General features: G+C 44.7%; 1 protein-coding gene across 2 annotated transcripts in view; it reads right to left on the bottom strand.

Annotated features, from left to right (window-relative positions):
• wdr11 (WD repeat domain 11) overlaps positions 1–17,526 on the bottom strand; it is a 175,160-nt gene that overhangs the window by 23,931 nt on the left and 133,703 nt on the right. For both annotated transcript variants that reach the window (XM_064931970.1, XM_064931971.1), the window contains one exon: positions 12,415–12,604. In XM_064931970.1, coding sequence (XP_064788042.1) covers positions 12,415–12,604 — 190 coding nt within the window. The remainder of the gene's footprint in view (positions 1–12,414; positions 12,605–17,526) is intronic.

The following is a 17,526-nucleotide window of genomic DNA, read 5'->3' as shown; positions in this document are numbered from 1 at the left end:
CTCCGGAAGGTGGTGATTGACTCCGCTGTCCTGGCGTCGTGAGGGAGTTTGTTCCACCATTGGGGGGCCAGAGCAGCGAACAGTTTTGACTGGGCTGAGCGGGAACTGTACTTCCTCAGTGGTAGGGAGGCGAGCAGGCCAGAGGTGGATGAGCGCAGTGCCCTTGTTTGGGTGTAGGGCCTGATCAGAGCCTGGAGGTACTGCTGTGCCGTTCCCCTCACAGCTCCGTAGGCAAGTACAATGGTCTTGTAGCGGATGCGAGCTTCAACTGGAAGCCAGTGGAGAGAGCGGAGGAGCGGGGTGACGTGAGAGAACTTGGGAAAGTTGAACACCAGACGGGCTGCGGCGTTCTGGATGAGTTGTAGGGGTTTAATGGCACAGGCAGGGAGCCCAGCCAACAGCGAGTTGCAGTAATCCAGACGGGAGATGACAAGTGCCTGGATTAGGACCTGCGCCGCTTCCTGTGTGAGGCAGGGTCGTACTCTGCGGATGTTGTAGAGCATGAACCTACAGGAACGGGCCACCGCCTTGATGTTAGTTGAGAACGACAGGGTGTTGTCCAGGATCACGCCAAGGTTCTTAGCGCTCTGGGAGGAGGACACAATGGAGTTGTCAACCGTGATGGCGAGATCATGGAACGGGCAGTCCTTCCCCGGGAGGAAGAGCAGCTCCGTCTTGCCGAGGTTCAGCTTGAGGTGGTGATCCGTCATCCACACTGATATGTCTGCCAGACATGCAGAGATGCGATTCGCCACCTGGTCATCAGAAGGGGGAAAGGAGAAGATTAATTGTGTGTCGTCTGCATAGCAATGATAGGAGAGACCATGTGAGGTTATGACAGAGCCAAGTGACTTGGTGTATAGCGAGAATAGGAGAGGGCCTAGAACAGAGCCCTGGGGGACACCAGTGGTGAGAGCGCGTGGTGAGGAGACAGATTCTCGCCACGCCACCTGGTAGGAGCGACCTGTCAGGTAGGACGCAATCCAAGCGTGGGCCGCGCCGGAGATGCCCAACTCGGAGAGGGTGGAGAGGAGGATCTGATGGTTCACAGTATCGAAGGCAGCCGATAGGTCTAGAAGGATGAGAGCAGAGGAGAGAGAGTTAGCTTTAGCAGTGCGGAGCGCCTCCGTGATAGAGAAGAGCAGTCTCAGTTGAATGACTAGTCTTGAAACCTGACTGATTTGGATCAAGAAGGTCATTCTGAGAGAGATAGCGGGAGAGCTGGCCAAGGACGGCACGTTCAAGAGTTTTGGAGAGAAAAGAAAGAAGGGATACTGGTCTGTAGTTGTTGACATCGGAGGGATCGAGTGTAGGTTTTTTCAGAAGGGGTGCAACTCTCGCTCTCTTGAAGACGGAAGGGACGTAGCCAGCGGTCAGAGATGAGTTGATGAGCGAGGTGAGGTAAGGGAGAAGGTCTCCGGAAATGGTCTGGAGAAGAGAGGAGGGGATAGGGTCAAGCGGGCAGGTTGTTGGGCGGCCGGCCGTCACAAGAAGCGAGATTTCATCTGGAGAGAGAGGGCAGAAAGAGGTCAGAGCACAGGGTAGGGCAGTGTGAGCAGAACCAGCGGTGTCGTTTGACTTAGCAAACGAGGATCGGATGTCGTCGACCTTCTTTTCAAAATGGTTGACAAAGTCATCTGCAGAGAGGGAGGAGGGGGGGGGGAGGATTCAGGAGGGAGGAGAAGGTGGCAAAGAGCTTCCTAGGGTTAGAGGCAGATGCTTGGAATTTAGAGTGGTAGAAAGTGGCTTTAGCAGCAGAGACAGAGGAGGAAAATGTAGAGAGGAGGGAGTGAAAGGATGCCAGGTCCGCAGGGAGGCGAGTTTTCCTCCATTTCCGCTCGGCTGCCCGGAGCCCTGTTCTGTGAGCTCGCAATGAGTCGTCGTCTTAGTTAACCTGCTAAAGCTGAAGAAGAGAGCAAAAGTGTGGAGGCGAGCTGAGCCTGTTGAAGTGAGCCTGAACTAAGAGACTGAATTTCTTAAGGAGGAGAAGGCCATTCAAAGAACAAGGCCTCTGTCGAACCCTTATCACCAAGCTGAACCTGGCCCACGAAGGCCTGGGCCCAACAGAGATACACCAACAAAGCCATTCAACGCGTAAAAAAAGTCCCCTTTTCAGTCTTTCAAAGATAATTCGTCAAATCCAAATGACTTCACAGATCTTCATTATAAAGTTTTTAAACACTGAACCATAAACAATTAACATGCACCTGTGGAACGTCGTTAAGACACTAACAGCTTACAGACGGTAGGCAATTAAGGTCAGAGTTATGAAAACTTATGAAGACAGCACTACAGGGAGACGGGACAGACAGCTGATTGTCCCCGCAGTGGCAGACCATGTGTAACAACACCTGCACAGGATCGGTACATCCAAACATCACACCTGCAGGACAGGTACAGGTACAGGATGGCAACAACTGCCCAAGTTACACCAGGAATGTACAATCCCTCCATCAGTACTCAGACTGTCCGCAATAGGCTGAGAGAGGCTGTACTAAGGGCTTGTAGGCCTGTTGTAAGGTAGGTCCTCACCAGACATCACCGTCAAAAACGTCACATATGGGCACAAACCCACCATCGCTGGACCAGACAGGACTGGCAAAAAGTGCTCTTCACTGATGAGTTGCTGTTTTGTCTCACCAGGGGTGATGGTCAGATTCACGTTTATCATTGAAGGAAGGAGCGTTATACCGAGGCCTGTACTCTGGAGCGGGATCGATTTGGAGATGGAGGGTCCGTCATGGTCTGGGGCGGGGTGTCACAGAATCATCGGACTGAGCTTGTTGTCATTGCAGGCAATCTCAATGCTGTGCGTTACAGGGAAGACATCCTCCTCCCTCATGTGGTACCCTTCCTGCAGGCTCATCCTGACATGACCCTCCAGCATGACAATGCCACCAGCCATACTGCTTGTTCTGTGCATGATTTCCTGCAAGACAGGAATGTCAGTGTCCTGCCATGGCCAGCGTAGAGCCCGGATCTCAATCCCATTGAGCATGTCTGGGACCTGTTGGATCGGAGGGTGAGGGCTATGGCCATTCCACCCAAAAATGTCTGGGAACTTGCAGGTGCCTTGGTGGAAGAGTGGGGTAACATCTCAAATCTGGTGTAGTCCACGAGGAGGAGAAGCACTGCAGTACTTCATGCAGCTGGCGGCCACACCAGATACTGACCGTTACTTTTGATTTTGATTTGACCCCCTCACCCCCTTTGTTCAGGGACACATTATTCAATTTGTGTAAGGAACTTGTTCAGTTTGTCTCAGTTGTTGAATCTTATGGTCATACAAATATTTACACATGTTAAGTTTGCTGAAAATAAACGTAGTTGACAGTGAGGACTTTTCTTTTTTTTCTGAGTTTACATACATTACTTCTTACCCATAAGATCGGCAGTTTGGGGCATTAGGGCTAAACGAAGCGTACCTTACAAATGTATCCAAGTGTTGTTTCTCTCTCATGCTATATTTCCATCTTGGGTAACCAGTGGCCGCTAGGGACTTGTCATCGTATTACGTTTCTATTCAATAACCTATACCGTATGTATATGTGTATCTTATGTTATCACTTAGCTTATTAGTGAATAAATAACCAAATCAATTTGTGTGGTACGGAATGATCAGTGAGACCCGGGTTTGTGCGGATTGACGGAGTTTACAATCTTCAGAATGAGACTGATATGAGGAAATTATTATTATTGATATCTATATATTCTTGATTTTATTCGGGAAATGGTAAATCATGAAACAAACTTTTCCCATGGTGCCCCAAATTCCTAATGAGTTTTTACATGATTAATTTCATCGAGTAATAAACATAGTAGGTAATTATTCTATGAATAGCATTCATCACATGAATGATAATGGACTATCGTGACGTTACTGTTTTAAAATTAGTGAAGTCGATGGAGGTTTGTTTCGTGTTATATCTACACTCCATTACTTTCAATTTAGTGGAGACAATGGAGGGTGTTAAGTATTATATTCACACTCAATCACTTTGAAAAAAGTGAAGATGGTGGAGTGTGGCTAGCACTGAAGGGTGTTTCCATAGGAGGCGGCCCAATTTCATTATAAAAGGGAGAAGTAGGATGATGGATATTCATTCTTCTTCTTTTGGATGTTGTGGGTGGTGGAGGCTGGTGAGGCGGACCTGTGGGAGAGCAGGCTCATTGTGGTGGCTGGAGTGGAGTTAACTGTCAAACGTGGTGTCCATGTTTGGTACTGTTCTGTTTGTTCCGGCCAATGTGGTGGGCCCATCGTCTTATGGCTCCTTTCACCGGCCTCCACTGCTGGTGAGTATTCTTTGGCAGTTTTACTTAAACACTGGGGAGCTAGTTACGCACGTCTGTCTTTACTTTTTGAGTGAAAATGTACTTGATACGATTGTGATGCCCTGGATAAGAGCATCTGCTAAATGACTAAAATGTCAAAGGTAACTAGAGCTTTTATTCAATTCAGAGATTAATTCTGTGTCAACCACCTGCTTTGGACATAAAACCAAATGCAAATAATAATATGTCTTATTGTTTAGTAGGTTCAAAAGCCTTCCATAGGCATAGACTGTCAGTGTCCTCTCATTAGGCTCATGTTATGGAGATTTTGGAATACTCTGACAAATGTATTTTTGACTGAAAGGTCGTCACATCTTACCTAACATTGTAGATCATTTTTTCTTCATGTTGATATTTTATTTTTTATTTCACCTTTATTTAAACAGGTAGGCTAGTTGAGAACAAGTTCTCATTTGCAACTGCGACCTGGCCAAGATAAAGCGTAGCAGTGTGAACAGACAACACAGAGTTACACATGGAGTAAACAATTAACAAGTCAATAACACAGTAGAAAAAAAGGGGAGTCTATATACAATGTGTGCAAAAGGCATGAGGAGGTAGGCAAATAATTACAATATTGCAGATTAACACTGGAGTGATAAATGATCAGATGATCATGTACAGGTAGAGACATTGGTGTGCAAAAGAGCAGAAAAGTAAATAAATAAAAACTGTGGGGATGAGGTAGGTGAAAATGGGTGGGCTATTTACAAATAGATTATGTACAGCTGCAGCGATCGGTTAGCTGCTCAGGTAGCTGATGTTTGAAGTTGGTGAGGGAGATAAAAGTCTCCAACTTCAGTGATTTTTGCAATTAGTTCCAGTCACAGGCAGCAGAGTACTGGAACGAAAGGAGGCCGAATGAGGTGTTGGCTTTAGGGATGATCAGTGAGATACACCTGCTGGAGCGCGTGCTACAGATGGGTGTTGCCATCGTGACCAGTGAACTGAGATAAGGCGGAGCTTTACCTAGCATGGCCTTGTAGATGACCTGGAGCCAGTGGGTCTTGCGACGAATATGTAGAGAGGGCCAGCCGACTAGAGCATACAAGTCGCAGTGGTGGGTAGTATAAGGTGCTTTAGTGACAAAACGGATGGCACTGTGATAAACTGCATCCAGTTTGCTGAGAAAAGTGTTGGAAGCAATTTTGTAGATTACATCGCCGAAGTCGAGGATCGGTAGGATATTCAGTTTTACTAGGGTAAGCTTGGCAGCGTGAGTGAAGGAGGCTTTGTTACGGAATAGAAAGCCGACTCTTGATTTGATTTTCGATTGGAGATGTTTGATATGGGTCTGGAAGGAGAGTTTGCAGTCTAGCCAGACACCAAGGTACTTATAGGTGTCCACATATTCAAGGTCGGAACCATCCAGTGTGGTGATGCTAGTCGGGCATGCGGGTGCAGGCAGCGATCGGTTGAAAAGCATGCATTTGGTTTTACTAGCGTTTAAGAGCAGTTGGAGGCCACGGAAGGAGTGTTGTATGGCATTGAAGCTCGTTTGGAGGTTAGATAGCACAGTGTCCAATGACGGGCCGAAAGTATATAGAATGGTGTCGTCTGCGTAGAGGTGGATCAGGGAATCGCCCGCAGCAAGAGCAACATCATTGATATATACAGAGAAAAGAGTCGGCCCGAGAATTGAACCCTGTGGACCCCCATAGAGACTGCCAGAGGACCGGACAGCATGCCCTCCGATTTGACACACTGAACTCTGTCTGCAAAGTAATTGGTGAACCAGGCAAGGCAGTCATCCGAAAAACCGAGGCTACTGAGTCTGCCGATAAGAATATGGTGATTGACAGAGTCGAAAGCCTTGGCAAGGTCGATGAAGACGACTGCACAGTACTGTCTTTTATCGATGGCGGTTATGATGTCGTTTAGTACCTTGAGTGTGGCTGAGGTGCACCCGTGACCGGCTCGGAAACCAGATTGCATAGCGGAGAAGGTACGGTGGGATTCGAGATGGTCAGTGACCTGTTTGTTGACTTGGCTTTCGAAGACCTTAGATAGGCAAGGCAGAATGGATATAGGTCTGTAACAGTTTGGGTCCAGGGTGTCTCCCCCTTTGAAGAGGGGGGTGACTGCGGCAGCTTTCCAATCCTTGGGGATCTCAGACGATATGAAAGAGAGGTTGAACAGGCTGGTAATAGGGGTTGCGACAATGGCGGCGGATAGTTTCAGAAATAGAGGGTCCAGATTGTCAAGCCCAGCTGATTTATACGGGTCCAGGTTCTGCAGCTCTTTCAGAACATCTGCTATCTGGATTTGGGTAAAGGAGAATCTGGAGAGGCTTGGGCGAGGAGCTGCGGGGGGGCCGGAGCTGTTGGCCGAGGTTGGAGTAGCCAGGCGGAAGGCATGGCCAGCCGTTGAGAAATGCTTGTTGAAGTTTTCAATAATCATGGATTTGTCGGTGGTGACCATGTTCCCTAGCCTCAGTGCAGTGGGCAGCTGGGAGGAGGTGCTCTTGTTCTCCATGGACTTCACAGTGTCCCAGAACTTTTTGGAGTTGGAGCTACAGGATGCAAACTTCTGCCTGAAGAAGCTGGCCTTAGCTTTCCTGACTGACTGCGTGTATTGGTTCCTGACTTCCCTGAACAGTTTCATATCGCGGGACTGTTCGATGCTATTGCAGTCCACCACAGGATGTTTTTGTGCTGGTCGAGGGCAGTCAGGTCTGGAGTGAACCAAGGGCTGTATCTGTTCTTAGTTCTGCATTTTTTGAACGGAGCATGCTTATCTAAAATGGTGAGGAAGTTACTTTTAAAGAATGACCAGGCATCCTCAACTGACGGGATGAGGTCAATGTCCTTCCAGGATACCCGGGCCAGGTCGATTAGAAAGGCCTGCTCACAGAAGTGTTTTAGGGAGCGTTTGACAGTGATGAGGGGTGGTCGTTTGACTGCGGCACCGTAGCGGATACAGGCAATGAGGCAGTGGTCGCTGAGATCCTGATTGAAGACAGCGGAGGTGTATTTGGAGGGCCAGTTGGTCAGGATGACGTCTATGAGGGTGCCCTTGCTTACAGAGTTAGGGTTGTACTTGGTGGGTTCCTTGATGATTTGTGTGAGATTGAGGGCATCTAGCTTAGATTGTAGGACTGCCGGGGTGTTAAGCATATCCCAGTTTAGGTCACCTAACAGAACAAAGTCTGTAGCTAGATGGGGGCAATCAATTCACAAATGGTGTCCAGGGCACAGCTGGGAGCTGAGGGGGGTCGGTAGCAGGCGGCAACAGTGAGAGACTTATTTCTGGAGAGAGTAATTTTCAGAATTAGTAGTTCGAACTGTTTGGGTATGGACCTGGAAACATGACAGTAGACTGCAACTCCTCCCCCTTTGGCAGTTCTATCTTGACGGAAGATGTTATAGTTGGGTATGGAAATCTCTGAATTTTTGGTGGCCTTCCTGAGCCAGGATTCAGACACGGCAAGGACATCAGGGTTAGCAGAGTGTGCTAAAGCAGTGAGTAAAACAAACTTAGGGAGGAGGCTTCTGATGTTGACATGCATGAAACCAAGGCTTTTTCGATCACAGAAGTCAACAAATGAGGGTGCCTGGGGACATGCAGGGCCTGGGTTTACCTCCACATCACCCGCGGAACAGAGAAGGAGTAGTATGAGGGTGCGGCTAAAGGCTATCAAAACTGGTCGCCTAGAGCGTTGGGGACAGAGAATAAGAGGAGCAGGTTTCAGGGCATGGTAGAATATATTCAGGGCATAATGCGCAGACAGGGGTATGGTGGGGTGCGGGTACTGCGGAGGTAAGCCCAGGCACTGGGTGATGATGAGAGAGGTTTTATCTCTGGACATGCTGGTTGTAATGGGTGAGGTCACCGCATATGTGGGAGGTGGGACAAAGGAGGTATCAGGGGTATGAGGAGTGGGACAAGGGGCTCCATTGTGAACTAAAACAATGATAACTAACCTGAGCAACAGTATACAAGGCATATTGACATTTGAGAGAGACATACAGCGAGGCATACAGTAAACACAGGTGTTGAACTGGGAAAGCTAGCTAAAACAGTGGGTGAGACAACAGCTAATCAGCTAGCATAACAACAGCAGGTAAGATGGCATTGACTAGGCAATGGGGCCGACAGATAAAACAAACAAGCAGAATGGAGTGCAGTGATTAATGGACAGTCCAGCGTGCATCAGCTATGTAGCCAAGTGATCAGAGTCCAGGGGGCAGCGGTGGATGGGGCAGGGGGGCTGGACTGGCGAGTGTTATCCAGGCTAAAAAACTAACAATGACTAAATAGCTTAGTGGGCAATGGGCATGTAGCTGAAGTGTCTCAAGTGTAGGAGTGCCGATCTTGGATCAGTTTTGCCTTTTAGATAAAAAGGAATAATATTGTGGGGGTCCTGATCCTAGATCAGCACTTCAACTCCGAGAAGCTTGATCTATACAGCCCATGGACTATGATATGACTTGACACCAGTAAACAATGGACAGTGTACCAGCAGCACTAGTGCTCTGAGTCTTTCATCATTGTCTACTTTCATCTCATGGGCATGGCATCAGAGGAATAAGACTTATTTCAACATTTAAAGTGGAGGGGAGAAACTGGTCTGGCTCTCACAGATGTTGACCAGACAAAAACCGGACATTATTGTTACGCTTTCAAGCATTGAAGTGATTTTTCTAGAGTAACAGTTCTGGTTATTTGATGTATTTTTTAATTTTTGGGGGGGGAATTTCACCCCTTTTTCTCCCCAATTTCATGGTATCCAATTGTTTTTTCATAGCTACTATCTTGTCTCATCGCTACAACTCCCGTACGGGCTCGGGAGAGACGAAGGTTGAAAGTCATGCGTCCTCCAATACACAACCCAACCAAGCCGCACTGCTTCTTAACACAGCGCGCATCCACCCCGGAAGCCAGCCGCACCAATGTGTCGGAGGAAACACCGTGCACCTGGCAACCTTGGTTAGCGCGCACTGCGCCCTGCCCGCCACAGGAGTCGCTGGTGCGCGATGAGACAAGGATATCCCTACCGGCCAAACCCCCCCTAACATGGACGACGCTAGGCCAATTGTGCGTCGCCCCACGGACCTCCCGGTCGTGGCCAGTTACTCTATTTGATGTATTGAGTAGAACAACTACCAGTCAACAGAAAAATATTCCTTAATTGGTTTATGTGTCAATGCCATTTCTTATGATAATACATATTGTTAAATTACACTTTGAACATGGAAATATATGGAACAAAAATAAACGCAATATGCAACAACTTAAAAGATTTGACTGAGTTACAAATCATATGAAGAAATCATTCAATTGAAATGCATTAGGCCCTAATCTATGGATTTCACATGACTGATATGCATCTGCATAGATACTTAAAAAAATGCTTTCCAATGGGCCTTAGGATTTTGTTGGTGTATTTCTGTCCATTCAAACTGCCATCAATAAAATGCAATTGTGTTAGATGTCCATAGCTTAATACCCTGTTAGAGATAGGGGGCAGTATTTCCCCTTTGGATGAATTGTGTGCCCATAGTGAACTGCATCAAAATCTGTCCTAAATTGCTAATATATGCATATTATTAATAATATTGGATAGAAAACACTGAAGTTTCTAAAACCGTTTGAATTATGTCTGTGAGTATAACAGAACTCACAGGGCAGGCAATCTTCCAAACAAGTTTTGAAATCCTGAAAGTTGGGGCAACTTTGACGTCATCGCCCCCTCCCTTCCCAACAAGTTATGGATCTGGAAACACTTCCTACGTCTTCCACTAGATGTCCTCATTCAGTAGAACGTGTAATGGAGCATTTGCTGTGAACTTTGACCTAATGGGAAGGAAAGTAGTAAGTGTCACAAAAGATTTCCATGTGGTTGAGGCACGTTTGCGTTTGAGTGCTTCGGCTGTTCCAATCAGCCCCAGATGAAAATGAATGGTCCGGTTGGAATGCTATTGGATCTAATATATGATTATAACATCCTGAAGATTGATTCTGCACTTAGTTTGACCAGTTTCGTCGACCTGTAATATGTAATTTGGAAGTTTTCATGCAAAGTTATCTTGGACCAGAAGTAAATTTTTGGGCATTTGAGCTGAAAGTGGTAGCAAATGCTGCTACTTGGACACTAGAATTGAACATTATGAAACAAAACAATTTATTGTTGAACTAGGACTCCTTGCACTACATTCTGATGGAAGACCATCAAAGGTAAGGGAATATTTATGTTGTAATTTTGTATTTCTGTTGACTCCAACATTGCGGAGAAATATTGTTACGTCTGAGCGCCGTCTCAGATTATTGCAATGTTAGGCTTTTTCGATAACGTAAAAAAAATGTGACACAGCGGTTGCATTAAGAACCAGTGTATCTTTTTAATTATATGTAGAACATGTATCTTTAGTCAAAGTTTATGAGTATTTCTGTTATCTGGCGTAGCTTTCTATAATTCCTCCGGATATTTTGGAGAATTTTCTGAACATGGCGTCAATGTAAACCGAGATTTATGGATATAAAATGCATATTATCGAACAAAACATAAATGTACTGTGTAACATGTCATATGACTGTCATCTGATGAAGATTTTCAAGAGGTTAGTGATAGATTTTTTTTTTTAAATCCAAACGGCTCGCCCACATGATGCCATACACGTGGTCTGCGGTTGTGAGGCCAGTTCGACGTATTGCCAAATTATCCAAAATGACGTTAGAGGCGGCTAATGGTAGAGAAATTAACATTAAATTAACATTAAATTATCTGGCAAGAGCTGGGGTGGACATTCCTACAGTCATCATGCCAATTTTATTGTCCCCCAGCACAAGGTGCATCAGTGTAATGATCATGCTATTTAATCAGCTTCTTAATATGCCACACCTATCAGGTGGATGGATTATCTTGGCAAATGAGAAATGCTCACTTACAGGGATGTAAACAAATGTGCACAACATTTGAGAGAAATATATTTTTTGTGCAGATGGAAAATTTCTGGGATCTTTTATTTGGTCTCATGAAACATGGTGTCTACACTTTACATGTTGCTTTTATATTTTTGTTTAGTGTACAATCAAAGATTGATATTTTCTAGGCCCTAAAAAAAGAATGTTGGTCGAAATCTTCATGAGACAGACCGACAGAAGAAAGTGATGCTCATGAAGGCCCAAATGCACCATCTCTGATTAAAAAGTATTCTCCATCAACTTGGCAACTGACAAGCGGGTGGATCACAGCTGAGTCTGTCACGTGGTTGCCATGTCACCCAGTCATGCGACAGACATAACAGAGACATGCCAATCAATGAACACCAATTTAGCACACTTCCTGAATCCTAACCCTCCTATGTCCAAAATGGCAGCTTATTCCCTATATAGTGCAAGTGCACTAATTTTGACCTGGGCACAAACAGCTCTGGTAAAAAGTAGTACATTATAAAGGGAATTTGTGCAATTTGGGATACACACAGAGAGAATCCAAGCAATTATTAAGGTTGAAAAAAATCCACCCGCCTTGCTGGATTGTTTCTCAGGGCACTCTTCTCTTCTCCGTCCAACTATTCAGTTTTCTCCTACGCCCTACACTCCTATTTTTTCACTCCTCCCCCATCTCCTCTGCAAAGGCAAAGGGATACTGGAAATTACAGAGCACACCACAAACAAGGGACGAGGGAGGGCAGTCGGCGGTTTGTTTGACTGTGTGTATTGACCGGTCAAAACTGCCGACTCGGCAGAATGGCTGAGGTCACAGGGGACTGTCTGCTAGAGGAATTACTATGTGGTCTGGGGCCAATACAACCTGTGGTGTTGACAGTTTGACAAATGTATTGGTATATACCCATTAACTCTCAAACACTGATGCCCACCTCCTTGGACGTTAACTAGAATAAACCCCTTGTAGAGACAACACATTGATTTGTTAGACCAGTGGATGCTGGTGTCACTTTAAATTGGAGGATGGGCTGATTGCAATTCCTGGAATGGAATGGTATCCGCATTAATTTAATTCCCACCTTCAATGAGCCTGTTCTCCAATTTCTCCCTCAACCAGCTTCAGTGTGTTATAGAAGGCACACTGCCTAATAAAAAACGTCCTAACATCCATTTGTCCATTCTTTCGCTCACCTGGAAGTACAAGCTCTCACACAGGGTGTCGTGGTAGATGTCCAGGTGGCCCTGTGGGGTGGCCTGGGTCCCCTCGGCTGGGGTCTGGCCCTCAGGGACAGGAACACTGAGGTGGCGAGCCTGGGCGAACGACTGGAGGTAGTGGGCTGCTACCGTCCAGAACTGCAGGTCCGACTCGTCCCCAAACAGCCTGCATTGGGACACAACCAGGCCAGTGTTCATTAGGCACGAAACGAAATAAAACGGAAACAGGAAAGGATTACCTGTGAGTGTCCATTAAAGAACCCCTTGATTTGTTTTACATTGCAAAATTTTTTTTGTTGCAAGGGTGTGCCGTCAAAAATAGGCCGAAACAGGGATACACTACTCGGGGCTCCGATAAGAAATGCTTGTTTTTGTTTGCAAAACGTCCTGGTACAGTGTGTCCTAATGAAGACCCTGATAGCACTTGGTTTTGAAACGCTCGTTGTGATAGCAAAAATGGATCAACCACTAATGACCGTACCACATGACCAGTTCTGCATGAAACCATCCCCACATCAATTCATTGTTCTACTCCATCTTTCTGCTAAATGCTTTTTAAACATTTTCACAGTGCAATATCTAACCGTTGCTAGGCTTCCCCCCTTCACTAGCAAAGGGGTACAAGAACATCAAACCACTATTGTAAAGTTGAATGTGAGTGCAAGAACCTTCTGAACATCGGAAGAAAAGACACCTTAATGTGCATTCGTCTTCTGAAAAGGAGAGTTCTTGGGGATTCTCGGGCTTGGTGGGTTTAGAACAGTCAAAATGGGTTAAAAACATGAATCATAGTTCAGAGCAGATTGCTTCTGCAGGTTTATGTAAGCTTGAGGGTGTAAAGTTAAGTTTAGACAAAGCTAGATCTCCTGACTTAGCACTAATGGTTGGAGCTCAATGTTACATTCAAATCTCCCTGCCATCCTATTTGAGCCAATATGAATATTTCCACCTGTTGTCTATTCCATTTGCACAACAGCATGTGAAATCTACTGTCAATCAGGGTTGCTTCCTAAGTGGACAGTTTGATTTCACAGAAGTGTGATTGACTTGGAGTTATATTGTGTTGTTTAAGTTTTCCCTTTATTTTTTTTGAGCAGTGTATATCCATAAGGACTTCCCATTATGAAATGGACATGCTGAATCAATACCAACGAGAAATTCTGACTTCCTATGATCAAATTTGACAAATATACCTTCTAGGTTGATCCAGGGCTTAACATAGTGATATATTTATCATTTGGTCAGTATATATGCCATTGGGACATGGTTCACTGACTTTTGGGTTTGGAAGCATACTTCCTATGATCATATATAGCAAATGGACAAACTCAATAAAATAAGACAAAAGTATGTCCATATGGTTACCACATATGTATAATTGACAACCCCCCCCCCCCCACACTTTTTATGGGGTTTAAAAAGTTTGGGGGGAAAATATGAGATTGACATTTTCACCCTTGAGACCTGACTTTGTGACCATTTCCCATATGAAATCCTACGGTGGAGCGCGCTCACCCCCTATGGGATTTTTGGTTTATGACACTTGGCGATTGCAATATGGTCTTGATAAACTGCCGTCCATTTGAGTGGTATTTGCGATCGTGTAGATGGTTCGCCCAATGCCAATAAGATGACTCATTTTTGTCCATTTCTTGGGGGTCTTCCCTTACCTGTTTAACAGAACACAGAGGGTGTTCTTTATTTGAAGCCTCTCCAACATAATCCAAAGAATCAGGAATTCCCCAGGGCAGCGGTTTAGGCACTTTCATTTTTTCTATCTTTACTAATGTCATGCCACTGCCTTGAGTAAAGCCAATGTGTATGAATGCGGATGACTCAACACTAAAAAATGTCAGCTACTACAGTGAGTGAAATCCCTGCACACTTAACCAATAGCTGCAGTTAGTTTCAGAATGGGTGGCAAAGGTTAAGCTATTTCTAAATATTTCAAATTACATTGTATTTAGGACAAATAATTCACGAAACACTTAACCTCAACTAAATATTGTAATAAATAACGTGGAAATTGAAGTTGAAGTGACTAAACTGCTTGGAATAGCACTGGATGGTAAAATGTCATGGTCAAAACAAGTTGATACAACATTAGCTAAAATGGACCAAGTCTGTCCATAATAAAGCGCAGCTCTGTCTTTTTAAAAACTATAAAAACACAGCAGGTACTACACAGGCTCTAGTTTTGTCAAAAAGAGGGACCTTGGAAAATAACAATTGGCTCAAAACAGGTTGGCACGGCTAGCCCTTAAAACCTCTTGAAGCTAGGGGGCACTATTTTTACATTTGGAAAAATAATCTTCCCAAAGTAAACAGCCTATTTCTCAGGACCAGATGCTAGAATATTGAAACTCTAAAGTTTCCAAAACTGTAAAAATATTGTCTGTGAGTATAACAGAACTGATATTGCAGTCAAAACCCTGAGGAAAATCCAATCAGGAAGTGCCTCTTATTTTGAAACCCTTCTGTTCCTATGCATGTCTATCCTCCATTTAAAGGGATATAAACCAGATTACTTTTTCTATGGTTTCCCTAAGGTGTCAGTCTTTAGACATAGTTTCAGGCTTTTATTTTGAAAAATGAGCGTGAAAGATCACATTGCGTAAGTGGATAGGTGGGGGCTCTCAGAGTGAGTGGAATGAATTATGTAAAGATTTTCAGCTGAAAAACTGTGTTTTGCAATATTGCACTTGTGATTTCATGAATATAAATATTTTTTAGTAATATTATTTGAATGTAGCGCTATGCTATTCAGCGGTTGCTGATGAAAATGATCACGCGACAGGGATGGGTAGCGTCAAGAAGTTAAATGTCAAGAAGTTAAACGGAGCGCTAACATTAATAATATGCAGGTACAGTGAATTCAGAAAGTAATAAAAACCCTATACTTTTTCCATATATTGTTACGTTACAGCCTTATTCTGAAATTGATTAAATTGTTTTTCCCTCAAAGTACACACAATACCCCATAACGACAAAGCAGAAACAGGTTTTTAGACAGTTTTGCAAATGTATAAATAAAAAAACGAGAACATCACATTTACATAAGAATTTAGACCCTTTACACAGTACTTTATTGAAGCACCTTTGGCAGCGATTACAGCCTCGAATCTAATGGGTATGCCGCTACAAGCTTGACACACCTGTATTTTCTCCCATTCACTCAAGGATATTGTCCCGAAGCCACTCCGGTGTTGGCCTGGCTGTATGCTTACGGTCGTCATACTGGAGGACTGTACGACTGTCGTGGTACTGGAACCCAGTGTGAGGTCCTGAGTGCTCTGGAGCTGGTTTTCATCAAGGAACACTCAGTACTTTTCTCTGCTCATCTTTCCCTTGATCCTGACTAGTCTCCAAGTCCCTGCTGCTGAAAAACCTTCCCACCAGCATGATGCTGCCACCATCATGCTTCACCGTAGGGATGGTCCCAGGTTTCCTCCAGAAGTGACACTTGGCATTCAGACTAAGACTATTATTTCTCATGGTCCTTTAGGTGCCTTTTGGCAAACTCCAAGTGGGCTGTCATGTGCCTTTTAGTGAGGAGAGGCTTCCGTCTGGCCACAATAGGCCTGATTTGTGGAGTGCTGCAGAGATGGTTGTCCTTCTGGAAGGTTCTCCCATCTCCACAGAGGAACTCTGAAGCTCTGTCATTGGTTATTAGTCACCTCCCTGACCAAGGCCCTTGCTCAGTTTGGCTGGATGGCCAGCTCTAGGAAGAGTCTTGGTGGTTCCAAACGTCTTCCATTTAAGAAAAATGGAGGCCACCGTGTTGTTGGGGCCCTTCAATGCTGCAGACATTTTTTTGGTACCCTTCCTCAGATCTGCGCCTCAACACAATCCTGTATCGGAGCTTTATTGACAATCCCTTCGACCTCATGATTTGGTTCTGGCTCTGACATGCACTGTCAACTGTGGGACCTTGAAAATAGTGTTTGGTACTTATAGTGTTTGGTACTGTAAATAATTCACAGACAGTAGATAAGCTTTAACCAAGTTTAATTCTTCCCAAAGGTTGTGTACAGCTGAAATTCAGACAAGCCAACATTTCTCCCAATACAGTTAAACAGTAGAAGTCGGAAGTTTACATACACCTTAGCCAAATACATTTAAACTCAGTTTTTCACAAATCCTGACATTTAATCAGAGTAAAAACTCCCCGTCTTTGGTCAGTTAGGTTCACCACTTTATTTTAAGAATGTAAAATGAATGTAAAATAATAGCAGAGAGAGTGATTTATTTCAGCTTTTATTTCTTTCATCACATTCCCAGTGGGTCAGAAGTTTACACACACTCAATTAGTATGTGGTAGCATTGCCTTTAAATTGTTTAACTTGGGTCAAACGTTTTGGGTAGCCTTCCACAACCTTTCCACAATAAGTTGGGTGAATTTGGCCCATTTGTCCTGACAGAGCCAGTGTAACGGAGTCAGGTTTGTAGGCCTCCTTGCTCACACACGCTTTTTCAGTTCTGCCCACACATTTCCTATAGGATTGAGGTCAGGGATTTGTGATGGCCACTCCAATACCTTGACTTTGCTGTCCTTAAGCCATTTTGTCACAACTTTGGAAGTTTGCTTGGGGTCCATTTGGAAGACCCATTTGCGACCAAGCTTTAACTTCCTGACTGATGTCTTCAGAAGTTGCTTCAATATATCTACATAATTGTCCCCATCATGATTCCATCTATTTTGTGAAGTGCACCAGTCTCTCCTGCATTAAAGCAACCCCTCAACATGATGTTGCCACACCCGTGCTTCACGGTTGGGATTATGTTCTTCAGCTTGCAAGCTTCCACCTTTTTCCTCCAAACATAACGATGGTCATTATGGCCAAACAGTTCTATTTTTGTTTCATCAAACCAGAGGACATTTCTCCAAAAAGTATGATCTTTGTCCCAATGAGCAGTGGCTTCTCCTTTGCTGAGCGACCTTTCAGGTTATGTCGATATAGGACTTGTTTTACTGTGGATATAGATACTTTTGTACCCGTTTCCTCCAGCATCTTCACAAGGTCCTTTGCTATTGTTCTGGGATTGATTTGCACATTTCGCACCAAAGTTCGTTCATCTTTAGGAGAC

Source organism: Oncorhynchus masou, chromosome 23 (genome assembly GCF_036934945.1).
Source record: "Oncorhynchus masou masou isolate Uvic2021 chromosome 23, UVic_Omas_1.1, whole genome shotgun sequence".
In the NCBI taxonomy this organism is placed as follows: Eukaryota; Metazoa; Chordata; class Actinopteri; order Salmoniformes; family Salmonidae; genus Oncorhynchus; species Oncorhynchus masou.
Note: the sequence above shows the minus strand (reverse complement) of the source record. Positions and strands in the feature narration are given on the sequence as shown.